Genomic DNA, 16,879 nt, shown 5'->3' with positions numbered 1-16,879 from the left:
TGAGAGGCCTCAGAGGAGCTGCCAAGACTCCAAGTCTGGCTCTATTTGGTCACCGTCCCGGACCGTGGCGGCGGGGAAGGCCATCTTGTCATGTCCGAGGGCTTTTCAGCACACACACAGGGTAATTCTCAAACACAACCTCTGTCTGTTAGCTGCAGATAGAAACAGAAACTAGTTAGAAAAATGTGATTCTCGCGCAGTAAATTCGGAGCACAGAAGAGTTCAGAAGTGGGCGGGTGTATGTGTTTAAAAAAAAAAAAAATGGGTGGGAACCCCATCAGCCAAGTCTGCAGAAAAAACTAAATGAAGTCTGCCTATCTCGGGCCGGAGCCCCTCCCCTCGGTCCGCGCCGAGGAGTGTGACACAGGTGCCGCTTCCTCCGGCTGCTGAGGGTCAGGAGCGGCCGATCGCGACCCTTGCCACGGTCCCCCGGGCCGTGCCCCGCACCGGTCAGCGATGAGCACTCCGCCGCCGCTGACCACGACCCAGCAAGGTGAGCACCCGCCGGGGGAGGGGGGAGGGGGGACGGGTACCGGGGGGAAGCGGGGCGGGGGGGCGAGCCCGAACTGTGGCCAAGATCCCAGGGACTCTGGCTGGCGCCCGGCCTCCTGGTGGGCGAGGGACCCACACGACCGCGTCAGCGAACACCGCGGGAACCCAGGCGTCGCAGCGCCCCGGGCATCGCGGGGTCGGTGTCCCCCGAGCCTGGTGCGCGGGCTCCGCGCGCCCGGGCCTGGAGAGGCCACCTCCGTCCCCGCGGCCATCGGCTGGCTTTCTGTTTCTTTGTGTGGTGGTGGGGAAGTGCCTGCGGCCAGAACTTTTCCCTTAAGAGAATGAAGAGGGAGAGACAGACCGGTAAGCAGCGCAGAGAGAAAGCACAACAAGTTGTTTTCCGAACTGCTCTGGCAGGAAGGTGGAGGCGCGTACTGAGAAACTCGGGAGTTAACTCTGCTAACTCCCGACTCCTCTCCACTCCAAGGCGGGCGGGAATCAGCCGCACGCAGATGTTGCAGGGATCATCGGCTCGGCTCGCCTTAACCGTTTGGGCGGTTGCAATTCTTCACAGCCTGTTTTTTTCCTTTATAAAACCAGCACATGCTTTCTTAAGGACAGGAAATCCCGCAGGGGTTCTCTGAATTTCAAAAGCAATGTTCTGAAATGTTACTGGGCCTCCCCCAACTCCACCCCCTCTCCCGCCGTTGGGCTTTTGCAATAAACGTTAAATTTTCATTTAAAAAACAAACCAACAGACCAAAAAAAAAAAAAAACAACAGTGTTGATCACTCCTCCCTATCCTGGTTAGGTCTGATTCTTAGAAACTGTCAGAGAGGAGAGGAGACTGAGTCTATAATGTAATACATTTAGTAGTTAACAGGGTCATGATTATGAGTACTGGAGACACACTCCATTTGTTTGTCTTTTTAAAAATGGTTGTGTGGCCTTAGGCAGCAAACTTGAGTCTGGGTGAGCGCTGCTGGGATTGTCTTTGTGCACCAAGTGCCTCTCTGTGTACATGGCCATGTGTGTGCCCATGAGTTGCTCCGAGTTCCTGCCTGCTTTCGGACTATGTGTGCAACTTATTACAGGAACCTTAGCTGCAGTTTCATCATTCTTTGTGGGAATAATAGGATAGTGTGCCTGTTTGGATTGTGAGAGTTGACACCCATCAGTGGCTCAGCATGGAGGTGAACACATGTTAAGCGCTTAATAAATGTCCAGCATCTTTATCATACTGAGGATCCAAGAGCTCCTGTGAGTTAGTGTTTACCTTTGTGTCTGTAAGTGTGAGTCAGACACTAGTGAGTGTGTGTCTGTGAGCCAGATACTATTTAGTGTGTATGTGTGTCTCGGGGCCGGTGTTGAGGGGACAGGGCACTGTGATTGTTACAATTCAAGTACAAAGGAAGTGCAGGCCTACAATCCTTCCAGTCTGGAGAAGATGGGCATGCTCAGGGAGCCTTGCCCTCCCTCAACCAATCCACTCACCCTGCCCCTCTACAGCGGTTCTCCAGGATTCAGGTTTCAGACCTTGACCCTTGACCAACAACTGCAAACACTTCTCTTCCAGAACTGATGGAGATGCAGCCCTTACTTGCATACCATTCCAGATTACCCTTAGGATTTACTTTCTGGCAGGATCTCTGCCGTGGGAGAACCGTGGGGCTCTATTTCTCACCACCGCTGCTAACTCAGGCAGGATGTGTCTATATCCTTCCTGTCTCCGTTTACATCACTACCTCACCCCCAGAACCAGATATTAGAACCGAGAGGACCTGCTGCTCCCTCCCAGCCAGGCCTCCGCTACCCAACTGGGTGCATAAACCCAAAGGCCACAATTTTTGTGGAGGAGTTATGTGCAGAAATCCATCGCCTTGCACTTGATGGGGAGGGAGCAGGCTCAGTGAGGAGATGGCCAGGTCTGGCAGCTTTATATAGAATGTGCTACCTCTGGCAAAAGCAGGGAGGATTGTGTTCAGTGCCAAATGACATTCCATCAAAGCTGTTGCTCAACCCCTCCAGATATCCCTGGCTTTTGGGAGTCACACGGCCTTGGCACAGCCAGCAACTGGACCTTCCAAGGGTGCCCAGAGTTGGCCAGTTATTTCTGGGGACTTGCAGTGCCTCCAGGGAAATAGGAGTGTGGGGTAAGAGGTGTCCTGTGTTTGCAGTGCGAGCTCACCAGCCCATCTACCATGGGGAGAGAGAGACCCTTCACCAGCAAGGAGAAGCTGGCAAGTCAAGTCAGTTTGCCTCTTTGAGTGGCAGGTATATAGTCTATCAAATGCCCTTCTGAGACCCCAACCTAAACACCTTCCAAAGGGTGAGCAAACATAACAGGCACTCTTAAGCACAAGCTACAAACAAAACAAGAAAGTTTAAACAATGTTTGAAGAGTTCATAATAGAAAAGGATACTTTCTTCCCACCTCCAGGGCAGGAACTTTATAGATTTATGAGAAACTTTCTAGAAGTATTGTATGTCTATACAATTACTTTTTCATTTACAAAATGAAACATGTATTCTACTTCATCTTTTTTTTTTTAATAAGACCATATTTTACAGAGTATACTTTATCACCGTATATAGATCCATCCTTCTTGGGGCTGCATAGTATGAATATGAATGGGTTATTTAACCAGTTCCTCCAAAAATGGACATTTGGGTTGTGTACAATCTTTGATTTCTTTTTTTAACCAGACACAGTGCTGCCATGACAACCCTTGTAAGTAGGGTTTCATATGCATATGTTTATGTGCATTTAGGATACTTTCCCTCAGAATTTAATTTGGACAAAAAGTATATACATGTAAAATGTTTTTAGATAGTGAAAAATGCCCTTCAAAAGGTCACATGAATTTCTAACACTTTCCGACAGCTAATGAAAATGGTGTTTCCCCACATCCTCACTCACACTGTGTGGTTTTTATCTTGGCCAATCTGATGTGTAACCCATGTTGTCACTTTTGAATGTGCCTCTGTAATTACACGTGCTTTTGCACTTCTGTAAGATACTGTTTCTTTTGCTGAGAAGTACCTTGTATGGCCTTTGCCCACTTCCTAGCAGGTTCCCTACCCTCAATGAGGAAATATGCCCCAGAAGTTAAATGAAGTGTCCTGTCTCTCATGGTGAGTGAGAGGGTGGACCTGAGCCCCACAAGTGCTGTGCTGGGGAGTCAGACTTGATTGGATACCATCCCCAACACTTAACTGACTTTGAGGAGATACAGGAGACCTCGGAGCTTCAGTTTTCTCATCTGTCACTGGGAATCACAACAGTTACTTCTTGGGAATCGTGTCATCACATGAGAGAATAAGGGTCTGGCGCTGTGCCCAGTGATGTAGTATTGGCAGATGTTGTTGTTAACAGAATTTAGCCTGCAGGTGCTGATCATCTCCAGAGTCTCCCTAGCAGAGAGCAGTTGAGTTTGCTTTTGATAATGTAACAGAAGCAATGTCAGTACCTATATGCCTAGGCCCATGGTCCAGCCTTGCCTGGGTCATTCCTCCACTGCCTGGCCTCACAGGCATATTCCTCCCTGTTTTGCAGATGAAACACTGGATGCTGGGGGATGATGATCCTCAGGGCTCCCTGGTCCCCAGGGTACAGCCAGGCTGTGGACACAGGCTATGAGACCCCAGAGCCAACAGAGGCTAACCTGAGGGGGGCATTAGGGTGAATGTGGGCCTGCTGCCTGTGTGCCAGGCAGGGCCTTCTGCCTCCCACAGGCCATGAGAACGGTGACCAGGAAACCAGGGCTGTGCCTTTGCACAGATGCTTAGAACATGCCAACCACACCACAGCTTTTCAGCCAGGCCTGTGGTCCAACCTCAGTCCACCAGTGCTTGCCATCACCCATTCTCTGTTGTCAGGCCTGACCCACACTGGGCCAGCTGCTGCCCTCCACAGCCAGCTTGGGCCATTCCCTAGGGTCCTTCCTCCTGCCTGGACCGCCCTGTCCCTGCAACTGCACCCTAACACCTGCCTGCTGTAGGCCTCTGGGCTCTCTGGGTACTGCCCCCCATACACACACCTATACCTGCTATTCAGTTAAGGCTTCCCTGGGCCCTCCTGACACTAGAAAACCACTCACCACTCACTGGGGCCCTGAGGACACTTTGCAGCCTGAGGAATTTCTGGGTCTGTCACGTTTTCAGGAATTCTGACTTCGAAGAAGCTCTGTGACCCCAACTGCCCCCTACCACTTGGGGCCTAGCTCAGAAAAGTGCTCAGCCAGCAACTCAGACACGAACAGGTGACTACACAGACCACCCAAGGGCCAACACTCCTGGGCCCATGTCCATTCGAAGGGCCAAAAACACCTTTTAAAATCGTCTGCTCAATAGGTCCTAATCCAGAACTTGGGCATCAGTAAATAATACATTGCAGTGGACAGAAAGTCAAACCAAAACCAATTCTGAGAACACGCTAATGGGCCCCGGGCATCACCACCGAACTCTTCTACTCTGCATTCACTGATTGGCATTTCATTTCGCCTCCTCTGCTCCCCCACCTGCCCTCCCCTGTTTTTGCACAGGGTTTCCTTCAGAGCATTACGTAATCTGAACTTCTGTGGGAACACCACTTCCTGCCCTTAGTTGTTATAAACTTTAATTTGGGTACATCCTTCCAGAACAAATGTTAGTGTGCAAAATCTTAGCCAAGGGCAGATACTGTCAAGGGTCAGTTCTCTCTCTCAGGCCAGTGGGAGCATGAGCTCAAGATGTTGGGCTCCTTCACAGGCTGAACCTCACACAACTCCCCTCGCCCTCCCTCCGGCCACAGGATAGCCTGTGTGCTCATTCCCTGTGGTCAAAGACAGCCACTGGCCTGCCTTGCCCGGTGGGTGATCTGTATCAGAGCATCACTGGCTGCCCATCTTCCTGCTCTGAAGCCCTGCCCTTACTCTTGGCCCAACATCGTCTCCAGCTCTCATTCATGACTCTTTCAGCTCAGTTCAGTCGCTCAGTCGTGTCCGACTCTCCGCGACCCCATGAATCACAGCACGCCAGGCCTCCCTGTCCATCACCAACTCCCGGAGTTCACTCAAACTCATGTCCATCGAGTCGGTGATGCCATCCAGCCATCTCATTCTCTGTTGTCCCCTTCTCCTCCCACCCCTAATCCTTCTCAGCATCAGAGTCTTTTCCAGTGAGTCAACTCTTCGCATGATGTGGCCAAAGTATTGGATTTTCAGCTTTAGCATCAGTCCCTCCAATGAACACCCAGGACTGATCTCCTTTAGAATGGACTGGTTGGATCTCCTTGCAGTCCAAGGGACTCTCAAGAGTCTTCTCCAACACCACAGTTCAAAAGCATCAACTCTTCAGCGATCAGCTTTCTTCACAGTCCAACTCTCACATCCATACATGACCACTGGAAAAACCGTAGCCTTGACTAGACGGACCTTTGTTGGCAAAGTAATGTCTGGATTGATAAATTGCTCAAGACTCGGTGCTGAGAAGGAAATGGCAACCTACTCCAGTATTCTTGCCTGGAGAATCCCATGGACGGGAGCCTGACAGGCTACAGTCCACGAGTTGGACATGACTTAGCAGCTAAACAGTGTGGATAACTCTGTGAGTTAAAAACCCCAGGAATAGGGGCCCAGTCATTGACAGCCACCTCCCCAACCTGCACACACAATATGGTGAGATCCACTATCTGGAGTTTGACCAGGTCCTTACAGTAAATATCGGAGAAAAGTCATCTTGAGGTTCCAACAGGAAGGAGGGTATAAGTACACCTGTTCTTAACAAGGTCTGGCCTCAGGGAAACTAAACCAGAGCCTGATCTGATGTGATACTGTCAGAGCCTAATTGACCTGCTGCTGCTGCTAAGTTGCTTCAGTCATGTCCGACTCTGTGCAACCCCAGAGACGGCAGCCCACCAGGCTCTCCGTCCCTGGGATTCTCCAGGCAAGAACGCTGGAGTGCGTTGCCATTTCCTTCTCCAATGCATGAAAGTGAAAAGTGAAAGCGAAGTTGCTCCGTGGTGTCCGACTCTTAGCAACCCCATGGACTGCAGCCTACCAGGCTACTCTGCCCATGGGATTTTCCAGGCAAGAATACTGGAGTGGGTTGTCATTGCCTTCTCCCTAGCTGACCTAGAGGAAGGGAAACTCCCACCTCCAGCCCATGCTAGCCTTCTGTGCCTACCTGCAAGGAGAGAAAAACACTGAGGGACACTTGTGAAGTTCACAGTCCAGAGAGATGGGCTCCCTAAAGTATAGACCTCATTAGACCATAGGGTGCTCCCCTTTCCCTACCCTTCACCACCCCATCACGATAGGTCATTTTCCCCAATATATCACATCTGGCTGCCAAGAAAAATTACAAGACATACAAGAAGACAAAACACACAATTTGAAGATACAGACCAGCACCAGAACCAGACATGAGAGATGTGGGAATTACCACACTGGGAATTTAAAACGACTGTGATGAATAACTCTTTATGACACTTTTATTATAGTCTGTCTTGTATCTGACACACCTCCCTTCTCTTATTGCCAAAGCATTGTGGTTGGTATACTCTCGGCTGCTCGGTGGACACACCTGTGACCCTTGCTGGGTCTCTGAGGAAAGGAGGCTTTAATTTGGGGCCTTTGGGAGGAACATGCTCTGGACAAGGATTCCCCATCATCTCACTGCACACCTACTGTAGGTATTTTATCTCCACTGTAATGGACTGACTGGCACATCACTTGCAGAGAGCACAGCTGGGACCCCCATCCCCCTTATCCTTCATACAATGCACGCTTTTATGAGAGTTCAACTATGCAGCTACCAGATGACCCTGGGCCCCAGCACATCCCCCTTGAACCCTGGAATGGAGAGTCTTGTTTTATTTGTAGCTGTGGACATGTATTTCAGCCATGTCTTACAGTGAAGGGGATTGTGGTTTGCCAGATGAAAACTAGATAAATCGTGCTGCCTATCTGCCTTTTGTGTTGAGTTCCTATCTGTGACCTTTGTGTTCAGTGGACAGCAAAGTCCCCGACTGTGAAAGGTCCTTTCTCTTGGAATGCTCAGCATACACGCAGCCTTTAGCAAGTAGGGAGTTCAAGCTCAGGTGCCTCTGCTGTACCTTGTGAAGCTGTTTAGTGCAAATACACATGACCTCAATTGTCTAGTGACAAGGAGGTTAGAAGACTAGCTTTAGAGTTCAGGATTTGGGTTTGAATGTGGATCGGCTCTGACTTGACTGTGGCCTTGAACATAGTGCTGGCCCCCTTGTTCTCAGCTTATGGGTAAAACTCCTGATATAAAGCCTGGTCTGCATTTATCACTGTCCCTGCCTGAATGCTTTACGGTGTCCTCAGTGAGTTCTAGCTCACTCTCCACTGTACGGCTCCTCTGTTTGCTCATCAGCCACTGAAAATAATACCAAAGACAGGAGGCAAAGTCTGCCCTGGTCCTAAGGCTCCAGATGAAGCCCTCAGACCCAGCACAGAAGTCACTTTGCAATAGCTCTGGGATTCTGTGCCCTTCTGTGCTAGGACAGCTTCTTCCAAGGGGTCTGTTCTTCCAGTATTTATCAGAGAGTGGGCAAGGTGGGGCAGACAACATGTGTTCTCTCCCACCAGCTGTGTGACTTTGAACCAACCTTTTACCCTCTACAGCTTAGTCTTCTTAGCTAGCATCCAAGGAGAACAACCCTTGCTCCCTCAGCTTCACTGCCCGCTTAACAATGAGTCTTGGCTGTCTTGAGGAACAGTAGGCTCCTTAAAATCATACATGAACGAATGGATGGAGGGATGGATGGATAGATGGATGGTTGCGTGGGTGGAGGGATGGGGAGATGTGAAGGTCCAACCAGTGTAAACAAGTCACTCTGCACACAGAGAGTGCCGTCGGCCCCATATTCACCTGCATCTTCCCTGCCCTGTGTTAGCCCTGCCCCCTCAGTGGCCCACAATGGCCTCTAGCTCAGCCCGATGCCTTGCGCCTCCCAGCACTCCTCGTGCATCCCAACCTGTGTGCGCACAGGGCTCTTCCCTCCCACCTGGCCTGCAGCTGCTCCACCTCTCAGTGTCTTTCCCTTGATGTTGCCATCGGGCGGGTGCAGAGCTAGTGTCCCCTCTCTCCCTGGTGGGCCCCCTTCTCACCACTTCCGGCCTCCAACCCGTGAACTCCTGCGAGGAAGCTGGGCCTTCTCTCCTTTGGTTGTGCCCTGGGATTGACTTGTCATTTGAATAGCTTTCCTTCAGCTTCTGCCAAAGTTCTCAATTTGGTGACTTCAGTTCTGCTTTGGCTTGAAAATCCTGAGTTGTCTTTTTTTTTTTTTACAATCTCTTTTTTCCCTCTTTTCCCACAAATTCTATAAACTGTCCTGACCAACTGTCTCCCTGACTCAGAGCATAAAAAATTGGTTGCACTCTGCTTAAGTTATCTCATTTCACCCTCTAGCAGCCCTACGGTGAGCATTTTATCACCATTTTGCAGGTGATGATATAGAAACTCAAGAGGCAACGTGAGTTGCCGAGAGCCACCAACCCCTCGCTCGTGCACAGCAGGTGTTTCTACGAGGGACTCAGCCAGGGCCACCTCACACATTAGGCACAGCACTTAGAGCTTTTACAGAACCACAGAAAAAGGTGTTTCTTTTACAATCAAAAGGGGAAAATGAACTTTTAAGACTAAACCTTGTATTTGTCTTTATATCAATGCCCCCTCTAAAATATGATTGTTAATATGGGGGGTGGGGAGAAAGGACCCAGGAAGGCAGAATACCTAGGCCCACAAAGGCCACCTGGTTCAGCCCATCCAGGCCCCAGGGCCTGGTGCCCACTGGTCCCTGCCCAGTGCCCACAGCCCAGACCCTCCTCTGCAGGGCTTCTATGTCAAATCCTTCCTCTCTCCCACTCCCCAGCAGTCCTGCCCACCCCAACAAAGGCAGGGCTCCTGGGCTGGGCAGCTGCAGTGGCTCCCTCATGCCTACTCTTTGCCTCTACGCTGGGAGATTGCCAGAATCAAAAGGAAGTGCTTAAGGATACCCAGAATACTCCCTTAAAAGAAAAAAAAAAAAAAAACTTTGGCGGGGCAAAAAAATTTATTTCCTCAATCAGGGAACAAACCCGTGCCCCCTGCTGTGAAAACCCGGAGTCTTAACCGCTGGACTGTCAGGGAAGTCCTATCTCTGTCTCTGTATTTCTCTTATCCTCTTGCCTTTTTCAGCCATGAAGTTAGGCTGTTATTCTTCACATCTAAGTTTAAAAGTTTTGTCCTGTTTTACTGTGAAAGAAGCAATTTGTGTTCATTGTACAATTATATAAAAAATCAAGAAGGATGTGGGAAGAGTCTCTCTAGAGCAGAGGTGACTTTCAGATACCTACGGGATAGCCAGGTGACAGGATGAAGGCAGTTCATAAAGAAACTGGGCAGAGATAAAGATGGAGGACCTCAGTGTAAGGAGGCCACCCAGTGAGGGGCCCAGGGGGGCAGCCACGAAGAGCCTGCTGGGCTCATACTGATCACTGTGGATGGTGGATCTCAGCACAGGTGCAGAGGCAGGGTGGGGAGTGCAGTTGGCCACACCCAGGGAGGATACACAGGGTACCCTGTTCAACCAGAAGATGTTACCCAGATGTTGTTTTTCAGTCCCTCAATCGTGTCCGACTCTTTGTGACCCTACGGACTGCAGCACATCAGGCTTCCTGTCCCTCACCATCTCCCCAGATGTAGGTTTTATTAATTCCAGCTTAGAAACATGGAAATTGAGGTTCAAACAGGCTATTCCCCCAGGGCCTCACCGGGCATCACTGGTACTCTCCGGCCGCCAGCCCAGTGTATCCATCTGCCTCTGGGATGTGGCCGACGGCATGCTGGTGGGGCATGGGGGGGTTGCCCATGACCCTGGCAGTCCAGTGGTCTGCTCATCTCCATGTGAGTTTACTCTCCTACCTTGGAAGGAAAGGCCTTTCTTTATCCACCCCACACGGGGCCAGTTGTGCTGGCTTTGCCCGCCTCAGTGAGCCCCCACCTGGCAGCCGAGCAGCTGCTGATGAAATGTTCCTTGTGGCCTGCGAGGGCTGGGCTGTGACGGTTGTACCAGCTGAGGCCAACCCACACACAGGTCCTCTCTTCCTCAGGGAGGCAGTGGGCAGTTGCCTCTCAGGGTCACCGCAAGGGCACCCAGAGAGAATAATGCCCCCACCAATTCCTGGCCAATTCCTGGAATGCCTCCACCACAGACGCACCCCTGCGTTGGCAGAGTTGTGTTTGGTTGAAATATCACCAGCCGTGGGACCATTCCTGCACTGTGTTCTTCTTTGCTGCTGCTGCTGCTAAGTCGCTTCAGTCGTGTCCGACTCTGTGCGACCCCGTCCCTGGGATTCTCCAGGCAAGAACACTGGAGTGGGTTGCCATTTCCTTCTCCAATACATGAAAGTGAAAAGTGAAAGTGAAGTCGCTCAGTCATATCTGACTCTTAGCGACCCATGGACTGCAGCCTACCAGGCTCCTCCGTCCATGGGATTTTCCAGGCAAGAGTACTGGAGTGGGGTGCCATTGCCTTCTCCGTCTTCTTTGCTAGGCACTCAAATCTATTTGCTTTCTTCATTCAGGAGTCACTACTTTTTGTTTATCCATTCTGTATATAGAAGCCTACATATATGCTTACCTCAACTTCCCACTCCATCTCCCCTCCGTCCCTCTCACCTTTGCAACCAGCAGTCTGTTCTCTGTTGTATAGCACAGAGAACTATATTCAATATCTTCTGGTAAACTGGAATGGAAAAGAATATTTTAAAAGGGATGCATATATATGTATAACTGAATTACTTTGCTATACCAGCTGTAATTAACACAACATTGTAATCAACTATACTTCAATTTAAAAAAATAAAAAAAGGAGGCACTACTTGCCTTCTCTGGTGGGTGAATAAAGTGAAGCTCAGAAATGTTAGGAGGGTTACACAACCAGATGTGGTATGTGGAGCAAGGTGGGGTTGCATATCTCTGATTCCCTTGGGAATGCACTGTTTTTGCCACAGAAATTCACTCATCAGGTTCTTAAGTGGGGACAGGATGACGTAATGATTTTGAGGAGCTGATGCTGGGACTATAGAGTCACCAAAAGGAATGAAGGCCATCCATCCCCGAATCTCCAAAAGCAATGGCTTCCCAACTGGGGTCCCCACCCCAGAAAAACACACATTAAAAAATAATGTCACAGCTACAAATCTCCATTGCTATTATTTTCAGGAGAAATGACATTTCTACAAAATAAATTCTGAGATGAAGTCTGGAAATATGAAAGAGATAAAAAGCCCATCTGTGTAGTGGAGCTGGGCAGCCTGGCAACTCCACTCCAGGACTCCCTTGTGATTGTCACTCTCAAGTCATGGCTGGACACCGAGGGCTTCAGTAACCCAATCTCCTGGGTTTTCAGTCTCCTGGCTGGTGCGTCCCAGAATGGCCACCTGAGGTCTCATTACTATTTGTTGTCAGTGATGATGTTTTGGGGTTTTTGGAGGGTCCTTCCATATCAGACATTTTCATTAGAGGAAGCCATAAAATACTCTCACTGTGGTTAAATTGAGGAGGGCATGGCAACTCACTCCAGTAATCTTGCCTGGAGAATCCCATGGGGAGAGGAGCCTGGCAGGCTGCAGTTTGGGGTCGCAAAGAATCGGACACGACTGAAGTGACTTGGCATGCATGAACATACGTGGTTAAATTATTTGCCTACAGCCAGACTGCAGCATACACCCAGCTGTCCATCACTTTACCAATTAATCCACAAGAAAGGTTCTTATCAAACTTTGAGACTCCATGAAGAAAATCGGAAAAGTTAGAAACTATTGGGTTGGCCAAAAATTTCGTTCAGGTTTTTAAACCCAAATGAAATTTTTAGCCAACCCAATAGATGGATGATTCCATTAGGGAAGCAATTTATTCACAAATGTTTCCTAACAACCATATACACCCCTGGTTCATCAACAGAAACTCGAAGACTTCTATGTATCCACTCTGCCCTAGGGATGTAGGAGGAGATAAAGAAAGTCTAGACAAGATCCTTGTCCTCAGAGGATCGTTGAACTTCTTGGTGCAGCAGGACACACATCATGACAGGAATAAAAACATCCAAACCCCTTACTGAGAAATTTCTTAGCAACTGAATTCAGGTTCCAGATTGAATTGCCTGTGGCTTCTTGTGATTCTTTATAGCTAAATAGATATCTAGCAAGTTAAAGACTAATTTAACTTCTCAAATATAAATTGCTATCTAAAATTAGTTAACATTGATAGCTAATATTAAATTATGGTGTATTTCTCCTTAACTTGACATAGGTTTATCTTGTTGAATTAAGACTTTGTCCTTGAAGAACTTGTCAACGCCCATCCTAAAAGTTGAGAATTATGTTTTATTTATTTGGTGGATAAATCTGAGCACTTAAACCCAAGATGCAGCCTCTCAGATAGCTCTGAAAGGCTGCTCCAAAGAGGCAAAGGGAAAGCCAGGATATATAGACGTTTTTGCAACAAAAGACCAAGTAGTTGGAATATCAAGTAATCAAAAGATTACTGTTTATCAAAGAAAACTAGACATCTTAAGTTAATGACTTCAGCACTTTTCTGTGTCTGGGAAGATGCAAGAATCTAGGTTCACTGAAATAATTTCTTTGATATGCACCTTAGCTATGTGGGGCCAGTAGCCTGTGCTTTCTAATCCTGGCTCTCAGAGGGGTGGCTGCACAGCAGAGTGCTAAATGGCAGGTATCCTGCTTCCATCCTAAGTTCCCTCGGGGTTTACTATCTGAGTGACTATGATGAGATGGCTTGATAGCCACAATACCTTTTGCTTACTGATGTGGCAGGCAATATTTTAGTTCACAGACCAATGTTCATTGTTGAGAATGCTCTCTCAGGGAATGACTGAAGTTAAGTTGAAAGAATGTTAAAATACAGAAAATAGTGCAAGTGTGTGGGATACCTGCTGTGAGCGTGGATGATCTGACGTGTCACACGTGCTGAGCAAAGGTTGTTTCAAAGTATTTGTTCCTTGTCACCCTCCTCTGTGAGATGGGCCTGTGGATGGTGCCTCCTTCCTCTGGATGTAGGACAGGCTGTGAGCGACAGGGCTGTGATATGAACCCAAGTGCTTCAACCCCAAGGCCATCTTTTCAGCCCTGCTCAGTATCACCATTTGTATGTGTAGACAGTGGAGAGTTTCAAAAAAGAACAAAATTCTCTTTCACAGGAGTGAAAGAAGGTTGGTTCCAATGGACTTTTTAACTACGCTTATTTATATCAGGCTTTGGTCGCTACTCCTAGGTCATTTCCTATTTAAGAATCTTGGAGCTTCTGAAAAGATCTTCTGGAACATGCTATTTTTAAAGAACTCATTCGAGTGAAATGACATTTGTCACTCACTGAAAAGGCACACAATGCTAGAGAAAGTCAGAATACATCTTTGAAGACATTGCAGTCAAAGACAGATGAAATCCATGGTTTTCCTCCAAAGTTCAAACACCCTGTGAGACTGTGTTTCCGGGCTGTTTATTTCCTGAGGCTTTGGTCTCTGGCCAACTGTTCACTGTCCTCTGTTCCTTTGATAAAAGCCACGGGGTCACACTGCCCAGAGGCACAATTATCTGGGTTCCTGCCCTCTTTGCCCTGGGGCTCTAGAAACAGAGACCTGACTGTCTACGCAGATAAAAGGTTGACCGCTCACTGCCCTGCTTTCTGCCTGGGGTCTCCAAGGTTCTCCTTTGAGCTCCCTTGAGTAGGGCCTTCCTCTAAGAAGAAATAAACAGAGGATGGTCATTCTCCTTGGCCTTGGTTCCTGACGTCTCCTGAGCCAACCAGCTCCACTCAGGAACACTTGTACAAATGCTTCCCAGACCTCCTCAGGCCTCCTTGGAGCAATTCCTTGGTGTAGCCAGGCTGTGACCACTTGAATAAGCAATTTGTTCTGGTTTGGGACCTGACATCTCAGGATTCAAGATTCCCTGGAAGGACCCTCTGTAATGAAGCCTCTCTAATAAGTGCAGTTGGCCAGGGGAGGTGCACAGACCCCAGTCAGAAAGGGCAGGCCATAGCCTTCACTGCAGAGATAGCCTTGAACCTGTGTAAGGTTTAAATCAGAGGTGGGACCTGCCACTCCCATACCATCTCATCAGCCACTGTTTTAACCCCACCGATAACCAGTGTAGGTGAACTTGAGTTGGTGACTCACCCTCTCTGGCCTCCACTGCCCTGGTGCCTGCATCCTGTCATACTCATGGAGTGTTCAGGACACAGTGAGCCATGGGTGCAGCCAGACTCTGGAATCTGTGCTAAGTGGCCACAGCGATGGATGGTGTCCTGTGTTCTTATAGCTAATGATCATTCGACTTGCACCTCTCACTGCCCTGCTTTCTGCCTGAGTCCTCTCTATGGTTCCCCTTGCTCCCTTGAGCAGGGCCGTCCCCAAGAAAAAATGAGCAGAGGGTGGCCATTTGAAAGTATAGGCTGCAAGCATGTCAGACCTGGGTTCAAGATGCAGCTTAGCCACTCAAGGCTCCATCCTCATGGGCACCTTAAATGAGATATAGGAAAGGCCCAGGCCTAGCACGGAGCCACCACAATGCAAATAAATATTAGTATGAGGGGGAAGAGAGAGTCTCAGTGACACTGAGACTTAAGCCAAGGGTCTGCAGACTAAGGCCCATAGGCTGCCTGTTTTTACAAATAAAGTTTTATTGGAATGGGCTTCCCTGGTAGCTCAGCTGGTAAAAAATCTGCCTGCAATGCAGGAGACCCCAGTTCGATTCCTGGATTGGGAAGATTCCCTGGAGAAGGGATAGGCTACCCACTCCAGTATTCTGTCCTGGAGAATTCCATGGACTGTATAGTTCATGGGGTCACAAAGAGTTGGACACAACTTAGCGACTTTCACTTTATTGGAACACAGCTGCACCCATTTGTTTGTATAAACAAACTTCCTTCAAGGGACAACAGCAGAGTTGTAGCGGAGACCACATGGTGCACAGACTATTTAGTGTGTGGCCCTTTGTCAAAAAGTTTCCCAACCACTGTCTTAAACCAACAGGAGCATCTCCAGTGGCTCGAATTCTAGGCCTGGAGCCCACCTGGCCCCACTGCACTTCTCTCTGGGGAAGCCATATCCTCATGGATGGATGAGAAGCCACAGAAGAAAGGCCTGCAGTTGGGGCTACAGACCAGGTAGCAGCCAGGGAGGCCCATCAGGCCAGGCCTGGCTCACCTTGGTGAAGATGGAATGACTCATTCCTGTGATCTGATCCACCCAAGCTGCCAAGGGAAGGGTGCCTCTTGTGGCTTTTACCTTCTTTTGCCCTCTTGTCACCTGTCCACCCCTGCCCCCATAAACACAGGCAGCCGGGGCTCTCCAACTGCCTTGCAGAAAATCCTCACCCCAACTGGGCAAGTATAGGAAAAAGAGCCAAACATCAGATAGGCTGTGCCTGGACCAGCCAGCTCTCCCGTCTCATTCAGAAAACAGGGCTTCTCACCAGGGCCCAAGCAGGCATTGGGCTAGGAGCATTGTCCTGAACCTGGTTTTGTTTTTCTTTGTTTAACTTTTTATTTTATATTGGCAAATGGTTAATTAGCAATAATATGTTAGTTTCAGCTGAACAGCAGAGTGATTCAGTTATACATGTACATGTATCTGTTCTTTTTCAAATTCTCTTCCCATTTAGGTTGTTATATAATATTGAGCAGAGTTCCTGTGCTATATATTATATAGTAGGTCCTTGTTGACTGTCCATTTCAAATGTAACAACGTGTACATGTCAGTTCCACACTTCTGGTCTATCCCTCCTGCTAACCCTTCCCCTCTGATAACCATAAGTCGGTTCTCAAAGTCTGTGAGTCTGTTTCTGTTTTGTAAATACGTTCATTTGCATCCTTTTTTAAAAATTCCACATAAGCAATATCATATGCTAGTTCTCTTTCTCTTACTTCAATGTGACACACTCTAGATCCATCCACGTTGCTACAAATGGCATCATTTCGTTCTTTTAATGGCTGAGTAATATTCCATTGTATATAAGTACCACATTTTCTTTACCCAACTTAGTGACATCTTTCCCCATCTCAGGAAGTTATTATCCCTCTTTTCAGATTGGATATGTTGACTCAGAGGAAAAAGTATGTCCACATTTCACCAGTTATAAGAGAGTAGACCCTGACTTTAACAGTAGATTTCCTGAGTCTACACTCCTACTCTGCCTCTGCCTCCGGCATCAGCAAGCTTTTTAGCCCAGTCCATGAGTGTGTTTTGAGCACCCACTGTGTGTCAGACCCTGGGGAGGTGACAGTGCACAAACCAACAGTCATCCAAAAAGAGAGCTTACATTTCAGTGGTGATGGACAGATGGACACAAGACCCGCAGGGAGAGTGCTCAAT

General features: G+C 48.5%; 1 protein-coding gene across 1 annotated transcript in view; it reads left to right on the top strand.

Moving 5' to 3' along the window:
• The first annotated feature begins 270 nt into the window (after window positions 1-270).
• GYPC (glycophorin C (Gerbich blood group)) overlaps window positions 271-16,879 on the top strand; it is a 48,685-nt gene continuing 32,076 nt past the window's right edge. Inside the window, exon 1 of the mRNA XM_055397652.2 lies at window positions 271-493. Coding sequence (XP_055253627.2) covers window positions 457-493 — 37 coding nt within the window. The 5' untranslated portion in view covers window positions 271-456. The remainder of the gene's footprint in view (window positions 494-16,879) is intronic.

The sequence above is a fragment of the Moschus berezovskii genome, chromosome 2 (assembly GCF_049115385.1).
Source record: "Moschus berezovskii isolate FMDL1 chromosome 2, NW_MosBer_1.0, whole genome shotgun sequence".
Classification (NCBI taxonomy): Eukaryota; Metazoa; Chordata; class Mammalia; order Artiodactyla; family Moschidae; genus Moschus; species Moschus berezovskii.
Note: the sequence above shows the minus strand (reverse complement) of the source record. Positions and strands in the feature narration are given on the sequence as shown.